At 36.8% G+C, this 17,238-nt stretch overlaps 1 protein-coding gene across 4 annotated transcripts in view; it reads left to right on the top strand.

Annotated features, from left to right (window-relative positions):
- The window catches only part of HIVEP1 (HIVEP zinc finger 1), a 130,217-nt gene that overhangs the window by 53,068 nt on the left and 59,911 nt on the right, over positions 1-17,238 (top strand). For all 4 annotated transcript variants that reach the window (XM_016204173.2, XM_016204170.2, XM_087820640.1 and 1 more), the window contains exon 3: positions 17,009-17,062. In XM_016204173.2, the coding sequence (XP_016059659.2) occupies positions 17,009-17,062 (54 nt within the window). The remainder of the gene's footprint in view (positions 1-17,008; positions 17,063-17,238) is intronic.

Genomic DNA, 17,238 nt, shown 5'->3' with positions numbered 1-17,238 from the left:
TGGAGGGAGCATCAGAGGGCTCGGGATTTGCTAGAGTGTCACACTCCTGACAACAAAGAATAAAGAACAGTGGAGGTTTGTTAAGTGGACACTGGGCAGTCTGCAGGACTGACTCACCAACTGAGTGGACCCTCTGAGTGCCAGCTTGGCCGTGAACGGGATTCACATGTGTTTCTCAGCAAAGTTAGACATTACCAAATGTCCTAGACCTTTGCAAATGTTGGAAACCATAAGTCTTAAGTCTGTGACTGCCAAGTGACTGCATATTGAAAACTCGAATGATTTGCCTTGCTTTACAGACTAGATGTGATCTTGAGAGATGCGAGATCTCACACTTTGGCAAGTGGCATGCCTTGGTGCATATTACTGCTTCCGCCTGGGCTCCTGCCCCTACCCGCTCCTACCCAGGTTTCTGTCCTTGGCCCCAGGGCTTTCTCCTCCAGTACCTCCACTAGTAAAGTAAATAATTCTTTGGACATCCAATAATTATCATGCTTTAGAGTTCCAATATGAAGTTTACAGATTTCTTACAGCAGCGCATCCCTGTCGTGGCAACAGTAGATGAATAAATTTAACAAATGGTGAGGACTGTGCGCTCCAGACCGTCCTGTGGCACGGCACACAGGGACACCTGGTGGGATTTCTTTCTGCAGCAAATAACCCCACATTCTGTTTTCTGCGGCTACTTTTGTAAGGTCATCATAAGCATAACTTCATGATCTTTTCTTAATAACGGTGGGTAAAATCCCTGAGAGTTGTAATTGAAACTGAAGCTCTGGTGTTGTAAGGTTGTAATGCCAATTACCTCAGCAGTGGTGAAAACTTTTCCTCTCAGATTATATTGCGGAAATTGTGTGTGTGTGCTGCTGTCAGTGATTCTACCGTGTAAAATGGAAGCTCACTTCTGAGCCGAGCCGAGGCCTGCGGGTGCCTAGGTCTAGCCTGGGGAAGACAAGAGAGGCCCCTTTCCTGGCAGCTTCAAGGGCTTTTCTTTCTTTGTCCTCACTCCCTTCCTCCACATCTCACTCCAGTCCTATTGATCAGTTATTGATTGGTTTATTTTCCTCTGGGAAAAGGACATTTTCAACTCATTTTCCATTGTGAGTTGTCTTCCCTGTGGGCCCAGTTGAAGCAGTAGAGACGTTTTCAGTCTCTGTTCACTCTTTCCCATAATTCAACCACGTTTGAGCACACACTGTGCTTCTAGGGTTGTGCTTGTGCTCTAGGGATTGGTTTTCCTATCTTCAGGTAGCTTCAAAATCTCAGAGATGGAAAAGAGACTTGCATAAGGTATAAACGGGACCACAAATAATGGGCAAATAGGATGCAATGAGATACCATTAAGTAGATACTTTATTCCATACAATAGTCTTTATTCCATACAATAGTATGGAATAAAGTTAGGTGGGATGTATAGGAAGGTAAGAAACTATTGCGTTTCTGGCTTTATTAGGCGTTTCTGAGAGTTGGAATTTAAGCTTGGTCATGAAAATGGTAAGATACAGATAAATAAGTACTGGGGGCCAGAGTAATAAAGCGACTGTGATAAATCTTAATCATGGGGTTTATGATTTAAAAGGTGATACGAGCATGAAATCAGTGACCTCACACACATGTGCATGCACATGCACCCAATGCAAGAGGAGCTTGGGTACCGTTGATGCGCATTCAGAACCGTTGAGGGCCTGGAAAGGGCTTCGAGAACATGTATTATTCAAGTTCAGACATGGAACATGAGAAACTGCTATTTCAGACAGGACCTTCCTTTGGTGTATGTAAATGGTACAGAGAAGCAGTGTAGCATAGTATTAGAGAGTTCACATTTTGGAGGCAATCTGCATGGCTCAAACCTGGCACATCTTATTAGCTCTAGGACGTTTGCTTCTGCAAGCCAGTGTGCTCCTTTGTAAATGGAGATCCAGGGCGGTTCCTCCCTCCCAGGTAGGGTTTTTGTGAGGATCCAATGAGTTTTAGTACACACGAAGTCCTTGGAACAGTGCCACGACACACAAGCACTTACATTTTAGCTGTTATTTACAGATTTTTCCCCAAAAGGGTCTGAAGGAAGGATGGCTTCCCAGGCAGGAGTAAGGGGAGCACTGGGAGGCAGTTCTCAGAAGGAACACTGAGTTTGAAGCAGTGGTGGAAGAAATGCACCTGTGTGTTGTGCATTCCAGAGGAACGTTTTCAGCAGGAGGAATTCTGATGATGGGTTGGAATGGATAACTTGTGGTGTCTGCATCAGTTTTAAGAAATGTGTATGTCTGTTAATTCTGTTTTGCTAGTTTATTTGAAATATATGTTGTAGGGATCCAAGAAATAGTTAACCTTATTAGCATTCCACAATAATTGCGTCATGGCTGGCTCTCATGTGCTCCAGTATTATAACTAAAGAGCTTTAACTTTTCTTAAGTTCAGTTATATTTTAGTGTTTTCCACCAGGATTTGCCTAATGTGCTCTGTATGATGCAGTTAGTGTCCAAATTAGAAAATGACAGTAGCTGATAAATGACGAGAAAGCTATTTTTGACTTGAGTAGATCAGATCCATATATATGAAGCTACAAGCCTAATTATTGTTATTTTTGGCCAGAGTCCTTGCAAGTGTGGGAGTTAGCTAAGTACTTCCTTTGTGGGGGAAAAAGAAAAGGCATTTGTTTTTGTTGTGATTGCTTAGAGCATGTGATTTTTTTTAAAGTGATTGGATTATAAAGATTTAGATTGGGAATTATGATCTGTAAAATTGATCATAAATAAGTATTTGTTCAGAACCAGTTAAGTATGCAAAGGGCCCAATACTATCTATCATTATCTTCTATGAGCTGTTATTGCAAGACAGCAGTGAAGACAATCAGTGGAGGACATGTGCATGTATACATTTAGTGGTGTGGTGGATATATTTTAAGCATGGTAGTACGTACATACTATGTATATTATATAAACACAAATCTATTACATGCATGCACACACATACAAAGTTGTATAAACTGTTATTAGATTATTTAGGCCAATGGTCTCAATAATGTGAATGGTTCCCACATAATTTTTCCCCCTATAATATTATTCAATGTAATTTAGTCAGCAGATTTAATTGTGGTTTTGTAAGTGTATTTAGGAAATGTGTCTCTGAATGTGTTAGGCTAACTTTTTAAGTTCATGATTGACCATTAATATTGTGGATCACATAGTTGACCAGCTATAAATATCTGCATTTCTTTATCCTTTTGTATTTGTAATGAAAGAAATCACTCAGTAGTTAATATCTTTTACATTTAAAATGGTAACATAGAACATTAGTAAAAGGAAATAATTGCATGCTGTAGATTCACATCTATTTCTGTTTATCTTTGTGAAAGTGGGATAATTTGGGAACTGGGAAAATTTGGGAATTTTCCCATGAGTTGTTTTTGTTTTGTTTTTTTTAATATATCTTTATTGATTTCAGAGAGAGGAAAGGAGAGGGAGAGAGAGAGATAGAAACATCAATGATGAGAGAGTCACTGATCAGCTGCCTCCCGCACGCCCCCGACTGGGGATCGAGCCCGCAACCCAGGCATGTGCCCTGACTGGGAATCGAACCCCGATCGCCTGGATCCTAGGTCAGTGCTCAACCGCTGAGCCATACCCGGCCGGGCACCATGAGTTTTGAGTGGAAAGTTCCTATACTTTTGGCCATTCATTCACTTACCGCACAGAAGAGGTAAACAGGGATTGTTTAAAAGGTATAGTTAATTAAACTTTTTGAATTTTGGATTTTTTTAAGGTATATTTTTCTTGTTATTAAATTTTAATTTTTCCCTGATTTTGAGTAGCCTTAATCAGTGTAGAAGGTTAGGATTTATGGAATATATCTGATGCTGATGTCAAGATTATTGAAAGCTTCCCTGTCATGTCTCCAGCTTTGCTCTGGGGACTCAGTGGTGATTAGCACCTACCCAATCTCTGCCCTCCGGGGCCTGCCGGGCTCCCTTAACCAAGAGATTATTCACAATGAAATGAGATGTCTGCTGTGGTAGGGACAGTGTAAGGTAATAAGTGTTGCAGGAGGTCATGTCAGTTGCCTTTAGTCCTGGTGAACTACAAAATGTTAGGGGGTTTGGGTTACTTTGGCTATAGTTCTCCCCATAAAGATTGTGTCAGTAGTTGATGACTAAAACTATTAGACTTGGTCTATTTTCAACTTATTTCTCTCCCAACTACCACCTACTTATAATTTTTCATATCCTTTTGCTAGTGAGGGACTTACCCTTGGAAGGGATGCAGATTGGACTATTTTGAGGTAAAAAAACCATACTTCTTAACTGCCCTTTGAATATTTTGACTAACATATTGAATTGGAAAATTAAAGGAAGGGAGGTGTAAAGAATGGTGTGTTGCAACACTTACAGTGGTGTCATTGCCAATCAGTAAATGTTAAAGCACTCTTAATTTAGAAGGAGGAAACAGGTATCAAATAATTTGAAAGCATGGAATGATATAGAGTTTAAGTGAGAATACTGAAAATAAGAGTCTGAGAGATACACGTATGTTCATATGTGTACATATATCTGTACAGATATGTGTGTATACACATATATATGTAATATATATATAGTAAGCATATAAGTAAGTACATATATACTTTTGGGGGAATTGAGGCATTTAAGTTTTGTTTCTGATTTGGCTACCCATATTTATATATACATACACATATATTTATGTATACATATATATTTAAATGAGTAAGTAATGCATCATCTTCAGTATGAGTAGTCCATACACTTAATTTTTAAAGAAAAACATACACTAACAGCAGTAGATAGAATAAAAAAAAAATTAGCATTTCACCTTTCCTGTCCCTGCTTTTTATTTTTATGCTTAGAAGTTTCTTTTTTCAGAGATGTTTATGCAGACATGACAAGATTATTTTTTTTAAATGTGCACACATGTCCACAAAAAACTGAATTACAAAATAGATACTGATCTGAATTATATTTTTTATTAAATTTAGAATCCTCATTCTTAAAAAAAATCATTGCCCAAATCCCTGCAGCTATAAGCTTAAATTGAAAGCAAAAGCCTACAGTAGGAAAACATCTACAGTGAACTGAGCACTGATAAAATTTGGCTCCATTCAAATCTCCCGCATAATTTTAGGTTATTTATTCCTGCCTATCCTGCCAGTGTCTTTGTCAGTTTATCACTGATTTTTCTTTTTTATCCTTACCCAAGGATATGTTTTTATTGATTTTAGAGAGAGAGGAAGGGAGAGGGCGAGAGAAAGAGAGAGAGAAACATTGTTGTGAGAGAGACATCTGTTGGTTGCCTCCCATACATGCCTGACCAGGACTGAACTCTCAACCTAGGCATGTGCCCTGTTGGGGAATTGAACCTGTGACTTTTCTGTGTATGGGACAACGCTCCAACCAACTGAGCCACTCGGCCAGGGCCATTGCTGATACTTTATTTTCTTAATCATAATAGTATTATTTACAGAATACACATTTGAATTAAGAGAGCACAGTCCTTTCACTTTTCTTGAGTGACCAAACATGATAAAACACAAACCAGAATCCATTAAAATAAATAGAAGGTCTAGAATCTTAATTCTCAAGCTGTATGCTCAGCCTTGATCAGTCAATAGTGTTCTCTTTCAGCTTTCTTTTAAGCATCTGCCCTGGAACAAGCCCCCATGCACTCCAGTCTCACTTTCCAAATTCATTATCATGTCTACAAATGGGCTTCCCATCCTTATTAGGTCATTTTGAATCTTTATTAACTTGTTCATTTAGTAATCGATCAGCTGATTTCTAAACAGTAGATTGCTTACTCCGACATATATGTAAGTGGTACAAGGTGTGGCCAGACGGTGGTGAAAGCAGGTCATTTGCCTCTGCAATGCATAGGCTGGCACCCTCCTTCACCCAGCCATCCAAACTTGAAGCTTCCGCATCATTTCTGACTCTGATTACTTTCTTGATACACTAACTTTTTGCATCACGTTGCCCTGTCACCTACCTGGTGTCCCAAAAAGCGTTTACACACTTCAACAGCTGATAGCTTAGTTTTGAAAATGAAATGTGTTTTGATAAACACTGCCTTTATAATTATTAAAAGTGTATGTACATGTTTTGGGACACCCTATATTTGATTCTGCCACTTAGCACTTCATTGTGCCCATAAACTCTATGCTTATTCCTGCTTTTTATCTTAACTTCGTGCTCTTTTTTCACAGCTTTTTCACTTCCCCTGGAATTTACCTAACCTGTTATACTTTGCCAGTATTTAATAGGATAAACTAATTAGCAATTTATTAAAAAAAAGAACTTTAAAAACTATTTAATAATTATTCAAAAAGCACTTTAAAAAGAAAGGTTGTTCAGTTTTTCAAAAGATTTTCGTAGCTGATAACGTGCTTGTTATTTGTAATGTGTACCAGAAAATAGATTGGGAACAAACTAATTTAGTTTTGTGTTTTTCAAGAAATGATTATTTCGATCTATTAATTTGAAACTTACTTGAAGTAATATGGAATAAATGAACTAGGATTCAGAGTTGTCTGGATTTATTATTTAGGGATGATGAGCTTGAGGGATATTTAGATGAATAAATGTTTATGTTGTATATTTTACTTATACATATATTGTAAACCCTGTACTACACTGTTGTTATTTTTGCTTTAAAGGGTGAATTGTCTTAAAGAAATGAAGGAAAATACAGTCTCTTTTGTTTGCCCTGCCTCTCTCCCTCCCTTCCTACTTCTCTCACTTTCTTCTTATAAATTGGGGCTTTGCAAATTATTTTGGAAAAGGGCTGGATTATAAATACTTTAGCTTCTATGGCCTCACGTAATCTCTATCACATATTCTTTTTTTTCTTTTTTCCTTTTTAAACATTTAAAATAATGCGCTGACCGTACAGAAACTGATTGTGGGCTGGGTTTGGCCTGTGGGCCATAATTTGCTGGCCCTACTGTAGATACATACTGTCATATCGATCAGCACTTTTTGCATTGCTCATAGTATTGGTAACAAATTTGCTCAACTTTTGTTTATTTGAAAATATCTTTATTGCTTTCATTTTTGGAGGATAATATTTTGCTAGATAGAGAAATCTAGTTTGGCTCTTTTTTCTCTTTGGCACTTTAAAAATCTGTTGTCACACCCTTCAGCCCCAGTATTCTGCACTTGCACTGTGACATGCCTGTGTGCTGTTTCATGTATGTTCATTCTCCCTGGAGTTCACTGAGCTTCTTGGATCTGTAGGTTAATGTTTTTAGCCAAATTTGGGTAAAAATCAGCCATTATTTCTTCAGATATTCTTTCTTTGAAGTTTTCCCTCTCCTCTCCTGCTGGGACTCTAATTACATGTTTGTTAGATTACTTGACACTGTTGTATAGGTCATTGAAACTGTGATCTTTTTTAGTTTTTTCTCTCTGTGCTTCAGTTTGGAAATTTGTATTAACTTGTATTTAAGTTCACTAAGCCTTTCTTCCCCAGTGTTTCATCTGTTGTTAATACCATCTAGATAATTTTTATTTCATATACTGTGTTTTTTATTATATTAACTGATTCAAACAGAAAAGACAGTTAAAAAGTACAAAAGTACAATGAAATAGACATCTTTCTACCTGGTCCCCTTCCCCAGGGGTGGCTGTATGCACAAGCAGCTGTGACTCACATATCCCTTCATACGCTCATTCATTTTTATATTTTGACACAAATAGAAGTAAACTATATACATTGTTCTCCTTTCGGGATTTTTATTTTTTTATTTTTTTAAACTTTGTATCTTGGAAAGTTTTCCAGTCTTCAAATTTTTACCCTCCTCATCTCACCAAAAGGAATTAAGAACCCTAGCTATTAAAAACAAAACAAAACACTGGCTATCATATTTTTAGAAATAATTTTCTATTCTTGTTATTCTTTTCAGCTTTGGTGTGTACAGACCTGACTCTTAGTGGTAGTTAAGAAATTATTTAATTTCCTCTTGGCTATGATTGTTTTGGGGGGCAGTGACCTTTATTGAATGCCTACTATATACTTGGCCTTTAGATACTTTGCTTCATTTACTTAAACACTGTTATATATCATTTCTTGCTTAAGATATAACACTATAACAATAACTAGAACACTAACAGTACATTAATAATACTTTGGTAAACTTTGTTGTTTTTTGTGCGTGTTTTTTAAAAATACATATATTTTTATTGATTTCAGAAGGCGGAAAGGAGAGGGCGGGAGAGAGAGACAGAGACATCAATGATGAGAATTACCGATCTGCTGCTTCCTCCATGCACCACACTGGGGATCAAGCCCACAACCTGGGCATGTGCCCTGGCTGGGAAATCGAACCTCGATCTCCTGGATCATAGGTTGATGCTCAACCACTGAGCCATACCAGCCGGGTGGTAAACTTAGTTGTTGTTTTTTTAAAAAAAATTGGGCTCCTTTTGTTTCTTTTCTAAACTTTTCATTGTGGACGTTTCAAAATGATTACAAACTAGAATGGTGTAGTAAACCTTTACTCAGCTTAGTAATTAACAGCTATAGCTAGTCTTTTTTCATTTACCACACTGGGTACTTTCCCCTCCATAATTTTTTAAAGGAGAATTCAGATATATTATTTCATTAATATGTTTTCATTCTATAAGCTCCAAAAGGAATATTTTCTCACATAATCACATTTTTAAGAAACAAAAAAAATTAATTTCTTAATATGATCAAATATCCTATCAATGTTTAAATTTCCAGTCTCTGCAGTGTGGTGATTTTTAAATATTTTGTTAAAACCAGGACAGATAAGGTTTACATATTTTATAGGTTCATGCCTTTTATGTTCTTTTGATCTATATATAGATAGCCTTTCCAAGTTACTATTTTTTCTTTGCAAATTATTTGTTAAAGAAACTTTTTTTTGGTAGAGTTTTCTACCATTGGTCTGTTTTTAAATGGTCAAGTATATAAATAGATTTCTTTAAAGATTGTTTCAAATTTCCAAATATTCTTTAGATATCAGATTGTATTTGAGCATGTATTTTTTGTCTAACATAGCTGTTTATGGCTTTTTTTATATGAGTTACCAGTTAAATACAAGTGTGTTGATTTGAAATATGGCATACTCTTTGAAATAAAAAAGACAAAATCAGATAAAATTAGGGGCAGGTAGCTGGGAAGATCACAAGTCATAGCTGTTTGCTGTGTCGGTAGTAGAAAACTGAAATATCAAAATATTATTTACCCCAAACTAAAAAATGGAGTTGCTGTGTTTCCTTCCAGTCTTCTGTGCCTCTAAATATTCTGCTTACCCAAAAAGGGTTTGGACAGTTATTCCCAGCATTTTCCTCCTTCCCTCACATTTCTAATCTTCATCTCTGTTTTTCACTTCTTGAGGGATATAGATTTATTTGTATCTGCAGTAGTTTGAGATGATGAAATGGAACCAGAAACCTGAAATGCCAAGATATTACTTAGCCCCAGTCCATAGTACAGTTGTCACAGCTCCTGGCACGCTGAGCTTTGTTTCCTGAGGATTAATGACTGGGGAGTGGGCTTCCAGGAGATGAGGCTGTGCCTAGAAGAGCCCGAGGCACATAGAAGGTTTTCTTTCAGCTAGCCAGCATTCACTGTGCTTCATTGCTATATTTTTGCCCTAGGTGAAATAGCAACACCTTGTATTTAAAAGTCCCTCCCTCCCTTCCTTTCTTTTTTAAATGAGGGCCTTTAAAAAATGTATTATAGGAAGAATGGATGTGCTGTTTGCTGACTGGGGGCGGGGCACATAGCCAGACTGAAGAACCGGAAGAGTTATTTTCAGTCTTTGAGATACACACCTCCTGGGTCTCTTTCAGCTATCTTTATTTACATCTACATCTTTAGCCCTGAATTCAGAGTGTGTGTGTGTGTGCGTGTGTGTGCGCGCGCGCTGCATGCACACAGGTGGGCACATTCATGTGTATGTGTACATGTGTGAATCTGTTACTGGGTTAGTAACCCAAATAAATCTGGCATTTAGCCTCTCAGGATAAGAACTCTCTGTCTTCATGTTCCTTTCTCTCCCACCATAGTTACCATGACTACCTCCTTCCAGTCCCTACATCAGAAATCATCAAATGAGAAGAGGAAACCAGTGTTGTCATACTCTAATAATATCGAAACCACAGTGGGCAAAGTATTTTAATGTGATTATCAGAAAACTGTATTACTCTATGTCAGTTTTCAGTATCTTTTCACAGTAGTTTATTATGTTTAAGTAGTATTTCAATTTTCAAAAACTGAATGTTCAGATTGAAATTTATTTTCTAGTTTAGGGCTTACGTTAATAATAAACATTAGCCCTAATAATAACTTTAGGCCTATTTGGGGTATTATACTTACTAAGCATATATGCTTTGGCTTTGTTTTTGAGACGTATGGTTTAATTGGACATAGCACACAAGGAGCTTGCCCTTCCTCACCTTCCCTGGTATCCACGACTCAGCAGCTCCTTTATAAGGCACACAGATAATGTCCTGCTGCTGCCCCTCTTACTTGATAAAAAGTTGCTTCCAAGAGATGGCTGATGAGACTTTTTCCCCTGTTTGCATTTTATATAGTGTTGAGGATCTGATAATATCTGCAGTTTAGAGAACATTGATTTTCAAGTTTGGCTGTATGTTGGAATCACCTGGGAAACTTTTTAAAGTGCTGATTTAATTGATATGGGGTTCAGCCTCAGTATCAAGATGTTTAAATGACCCTTATATTATGTGACTCTTAATATGCAGCAGAGTTCGAGTTTTACTGTTTGGGGTGATGTAACAGGGTCAGCAAACCAGGAGCTGGAAAAGTGGCACCAAGGGACTTGACGTTGGGCTGAGTTGCTTTGGCAGCTTTCTAAAGAGGGAGCTTTTCAACCCCATGCTTAACCCCTTGGCCAGGCTCCTCGTGGGCTCCCAACCGTGTGAGGCTTTAGGAAGGAGACTGGGAGTTTGCTTTGCTTTGTACTTAGGAAATGTGTGCTCAACCATAAAAGTCAGTGGCCTTAGCACCCTCTAGGGATAAAAAGGTATAATTACCCCACTTTTAAAAGTGCAGAGTTTGAGCAGTGGCCTCACAAGACCCAGTTCTCAGCTCTACTGGTCACGGCTAAGAAACTGTCTGTAAAGTGAAACAAGATGATATTACAGGGGCAAAACATAATTTAAAAGCCTTAGATGGTTCAGTGTCACACATTCATTGTATCTCTGTGTACATGTTGTTATTTTCATGGCCAGTTTTGATATCAAGGTAATTTTCTTATGGAAGAAACATTGTATTTTTAGTTCATAATTTTAAAAGCATGTTGGAGCTTATGTCTGCTTTTCTCTTTGAATTATTAAATTTGCTCAGTGTCACAATGGAAACACAGGCCATAAAAGTATAACAAGAGCAGGTATTTCATATTTTAAATTTTATTATGGCATATTTTGTTCCTGATCTTTACTATTCCTTGCCTCGTTATCTTACTATGTTAGGAGGTTGTTATGTCTTTTATCTCTACCTTCCTTTTCCCATAGCCAGTTTGGATCTATTTACAGCCCTTTAAGCCTTTTATCAAAAATTGATTCCAACCTCTAGCCAGACTTTTGGGGGCCCTCAGATACTCAGCTCCCCTTCTCTGCCTGTGGTACCTACATGTTCTCCTTTCTCAGGTCATTCCTTGCCACTACCCATCTTGTATATTTGATTGATCGCATGCGCTGCTCTCTAGTATCTCATCTCACTGAATTCTTTGTCCTTACTCCTGGAAAAAAACATTTGTTGTTTTAGGTTTTTTTGCAGTAGAGATAGATGTGATTTATCAATACATTTTGTACGTTAGATTACCTGCCCCTCGTCTTATTTGCTGTTTCAGCTTATATTCACATACTTCCCGATACTAAAATACCTTTGCCTGTTTATTTCACACCCTGCTTGGGCATGGCCTTCTTATCTTTGAATGTAGTTCTTGATAAAGATTGTTGCACCCGCATTCATGCATAAGACTTGTCTGTAGTGTTGATTTTTCTGCCTCTTGGTTCACATTTTGATATCAGGCTATCCCAGCTTTATGAAATGATTTAGAACTCCTTTTCCGTTATCTTGTGCTCTGAAACAGTTTAGGAAATGCTTTAGTCTTCAGAATTGGAAAGAATTTGATAATAAAACTGCCTGGGCCTGGAACCCTTACAAAAGGTCACTCTATGTTACTCTCTGGTAACTTTCCGAGTTTCATCCATGGTTATCCTGGGTGAATTCTTTTCTCCCTGGATCAAGTTGGGTAATTTTACGTTTTTCTAGAATTTTTAGTAGTTAATCACAGTTTTCAAATTCATTAGCACAGAGTTGAGTCTCTGATTTTTTTTTCACTTATTTGAAGCAGTACTTTTCAGTTTGAAATGTTACTAGGCTAGGCTGTCATTTTTGACATTATTGTAGGGTGCCCTCTTCCTCAAAGACGTAGGTCTAGAGGGATACATAAGATGTGAAACTTTTAGGTTAAATTATTTCTTATAATGATAGATTTACTTAGGTGATTTAGTAAACACTAGGATAATCTTCATTTAGAAGAGCATCTATAAAGGGCTATGGGTATTGGATGCATTTTAATATTACGTCATTGTCGTATATTTAGCCTTATTGAAATAGCTCTGGCAGTTAACAGTGAGAGTAAGGATCTTGTACCAATGTGTAATGAGGGGACGTAGGAGTGAGGCTTATTCAGCAGTAAAAATAGTACAGTCACATATGGTGAGTTTTTTCAATCAGATGGTATCTCTTTCAGTAAATAGAGGTGCCTTTTACAGTTTATTAGGATCTACTTCATAGAATTTTATGATTAGCGTTTCCACTTTGTGTTTTTAGGGCTGTGATGAGAGTGTTAGAGCAGAGGTGATGGGTGTCTATCAGAACAGCAAGAAGGAAGGATGAGCTGATAGAATTAAGGTAGAAATTATTTATATATATATATTTTTTAATTTATTTTCCAATTACAATTCAAATACAATATTAGTTTCAGATGTACAACATAGTAATTAGACATTTGTAAATCACTTTCAAGGTAGAAATCATTGAAGTTGATAGATTGAATGGAGCCATATCTCTTCAGTTGCTTACTGTGTACTGACAGGTTCCCAAGCGTACAAGTCATTTATAATGTTGAAGGAGATGCAGTGCCAGGACCTTAAGATTGTGTACAGGTATTCCTTTTTGTCTTCTGCACGATATTCATCGGTGTTTCTCTCTGTCACTAGGCAGGTTATTGTCAGTGTTTATATGATCAGTAAATTACTTAGGTTCATCTTATGTCATTACTGATGGTCATGACATATGTAGCTATAGAGAAATGGGGTTCTGCATGATTTGGTGGTGACAGAAGAGAGGGCCAAGCTCTGAATGAGGGCCTTGGAGGAGGTGTCCTAAAGGGGGCACCATCTTGAAGGTGGGAGTGGGGATGAGGGGAGGTGGGAGTGGGGGTCGGGGAGGTGGGAGTGGGGGTGGGGGTATGGGGAGGCAGAGAGGTTGTGGGATCACAAAGAACTTTGACACCACATGAGAATTCAGGCTTTATATTTACCATCAAATTGGTATTAAAATGATTGTTTAAAGGATATAATAATCTGTAAGCCCCCCCAGGAGAGCCATTCCGTTTTCTTTCTATCTCCAGTTCTTTCTGTTGTACCTGACACAGGGTAGACATTCAATATAATAGAAACACACAGCTTTTGTGTTCTTATCCTAACAGTTTAGTGGGTTGGTCCCCAAAACTGTGGTATCCTAGATCACAAGTCTCTCAAGGAGTGGTGGTTAGGTACCCGAGATGGTGCGGGAGGCATTTCGCCATAGGGTGAAGTGCTTAGAGAGCATGTGCTTACTGGCCATTTGAAGATTGCTTTATTAAATCATTTTTTATAAAGTATCTGGTCTTCTTCCCAGAACCCTAATGGACAGGTTGTTTCATAAGAGCTCCATTAAGTAAGAATGCATTGCTTACTTTAGATTTACTAACATGATATGAATGTTCATTTTGCATGTATATTTATTTTAAGCAACCGTGATAGAGAAGCTCTTTATTTGTAAATGTGCAGTTAGTTCTCTGTGAAATTGTGACCTGAGATAACAGTGACTGACATTGGGGAGGGCATGGAAGATGTTTCAGAACCTGAGATCCCATCCCAAATGCCACCCCTGCCCCCTAATCAAGGCTTGTAGTGAGATATATTATTGCTGGGAAGTGTTACCCTTGGTTTGGTAAAGGGAATAGGTTAAAAGAGCATTTTAAAGTGTGTTGGAAACTGTTTCTTGTATCAGTGAGTTTCAAGCTGCAGGTCTACAATCCAGCAGTGGGTTGTGAAATCAGTGTAGTTGGGCAGGTGGCATTTTTCATTTTTAATAGGAAAGGACAGAAAGTAGAGTGTGGGTGAGTTTGTTTCTGAATTATGTGTACACGTATGTATGCACTTGTAATTGCTTGGAATGTAAAATATATTCTTGCTCTGGGTCATAGTGAAAAAATGATAAACATTGCCTTCAAATATAAGTAAATTGTCTGTGTAAACCAATTAGGAGCATATAACAAATGATTACTTTCTCTGTAGTTTTCATAGTGTCTTTAAAACATCATATTTTACCAGGAGAATCATAAACCAAGGGTTAAGTATAAATAGGACTTTTTATAAGAATTGAAGCAAAAGCTTTTAATAATAGCTGTTTGCAAGCTCTCTAACTGAAGACTGTGTTACCTATTGAACTGGAGCTCTAGGCAAGAGCATTGAAGTGGATGCTTATAGCTAACATAATAGATATCCTACATCTACTGATTTATACTCTACTATTATCAAGAGAACAAGGCAACCTACTTGAAAATTTTAAAAACAAAGACTAGAATTTAGTGATCAAATGTCAATCGAAGTCATTTTTGTAAGAATTTGTGATATTGAAATACAAACGGAAGGTGGCCAAACCTCAATATACTAAATAAATAGCAGCTATTCTTCAAATATGTGTTGTTGTGAATTTTTGTTGCTTTGAGCCACTGTTGATTCTATTAATAAAAAGTTTTATTATATAATGCCAAATTATATGTACATAAACTCTTAAACAGTTATTACTACTGTGACTATATATAATACATACATACGTATTGTTTATGGTTCTTAAGTTTGGACAAACTGCTGGCATAGAAATAATAGTGTTTTTTCCTTTTGTGCTTTTCAAGGACTATGCATTTAAGTTTTGTAATGTGTTTATTTACATATTGAATGTGTACAATGTATTTAACTGTATTTTTAAAAAGTGGGCCTTGTCCTTTTACTTATATTAATATAGATTTCATCCATGCATTTGGTATTTTTCTCTTTGAAGTAACATCTACTTTCTGCATTTAATAAGTTCTTTTAGTGCTGTTTTCAATTTCACTGGTCATTTCATGACTAATAAATGACGTGTATAAATAAGAAAAATTACATTATTTCCAAAGATTGTCTCTATTTGTAAGTCTTATTCTGGATCTGATAATTAGCAGGAAGCAAGTAAGACACATTTGTCAGGATGAAACTGTAGTTATTTTTGACCATTGCTGATATGTAGTGTGTAGTATTTCATACTAGCTGGTTTCCTTTTTGCTGCTGCTACCCCCTCTGCCTTGATGCGGCAGGCTGGATGGATCAATATGCAGCTGAAAGAAGTCTGATCAGTAAAGTGAAGGTTCTCTGAATTTCTGGCTTTTTCAGCAAGACTGATGGGGGAAGAGGCAGATAGCCCAGAGTTTAAAGGACCTGTGGTGGGGTCTGTGCCTTTCATTTATCTGGAAGATATAATTGTGGAGGTTACATCTTCCATGGCTGGTCGTGGTAGGTTTATCATCGGAGATCATTTTCAGGGCTGCTTGTGCATGTCAGAAGGCATAAGTGGCTGAGGTACCAATATTTTGAAAGCATTTAAACTATACTTCCATGAACTATCTAAAATATTATATAATTATTGAAACTATTTATTTCAATACAAAATAGTACCCTGGGAATTTTATAACTTTTACCATTATAATTAGTACATAGACCCCTGTATTTAAACGTGGTGGTGGTTACTGTCATAATTATAAAATATGTATATCCTTATAAAATTTAAATTAATTGTTACCAAAGTAGAACATGTACTAATTTACAAAATCCAACTGTGCCCAAAGCCTCAGATGGAAGAACTGCAGGCCCTGGCACGCAATTGCCTCCCTTTTCTCTCTGTTCCTTAAGCAGCCCTCCCAAGTCTTCCTTAGTTTATTGCCCCTTGGTTACACCTAATCTTTCAAAAGTTTACACATATATAACAGTTTTGTAGTCGTTAGTAGTTGGGGTTTTTTAAACACCAATAAACATTTATTTTCTCAGTTTCTGTAGAACAGGACTTCTTGAATGGCACAGATGGGAGGTTTTGGCTTGGAGTTTCTCATGAATGTAGTCATTAGTTTTATATAGTTTCTCTTTAATGCAGTATTCTACCCACAGACTTCATAGATAATCTACCTGTTAGCAGGAATTGGCTAAAGTGATATGTATCATGCTGCTCTTCAGCTCATTTCCTTTATTTTTCTTTCTTCCATGTTCGACTTAGGTCTTAGGCCGTCTATGACCTTTGCTTAGGCTTGTTTCTATGCTAATAGGCATTTATTATATCTCTGATAAAATCCCTTTGTACACTTACATGTCATCATCAGGAAAGTATTATTTTGTTACTTTTATTAGGGAGCTAAATATATTTTAACTGTAGTTCAGTATTTTAAATGCACTAATTATTTGCATTATGGAAACTAGTTAATTGGGAATGGTCTTCATGACTAAGACATGATTAAAATTATAATTTTAAAAGGGAATGTATCATTACTTTACCAGTTTATACATATTTGTTTCATAAATAATTCATTCAACAAATATTTATTTCTGTGTGTCAGGAACTGTTTAAAGGAAGTATATTTGTTTTACTGGATTCTTATTTGTATGTGATGAATTGATTTATAAAATTTTCTTTCTTTTTCTTAGACAAAATTGAAGAAGCACAAAAAGAACTTAATGGGGCGGAAGTGTCAAAAAAAGGTAAATTAAAATCTACCCCAGTATAAACTTTATTCTTGCAGATTCCTATGTAGATGCCTTATAATTGCAGCCTTACTGAATCAATTGGTGTAAACATATGACACAATTAAAAATCACTTTAAACTAATTGATGCCTAAAAGTATAGGGACTTTGCTTTATGAAATGTTTCAGCTAC

The sequence above is a fragment of the Miniopterus natalensis genome, chromosome 9 (assembly GCF_054644295.1).
Source record: "Miniopterus natalensis isolate mMinNat1 chromosome 9, mMinNat1.hap1, whole genome shotgun sequence".
Lineage (NCBI taxonomy): Eukaryota > Metazoa > Chordata > Mammalia > Chiroptera > Miniopteridae > Miniopterus > Miniopterus natalensis.
The sequence above is the reverse complement of the archived record's forward strand: the minus strand, read 5'-3'. Positions and strand labels throughout refer to the sequence as shown.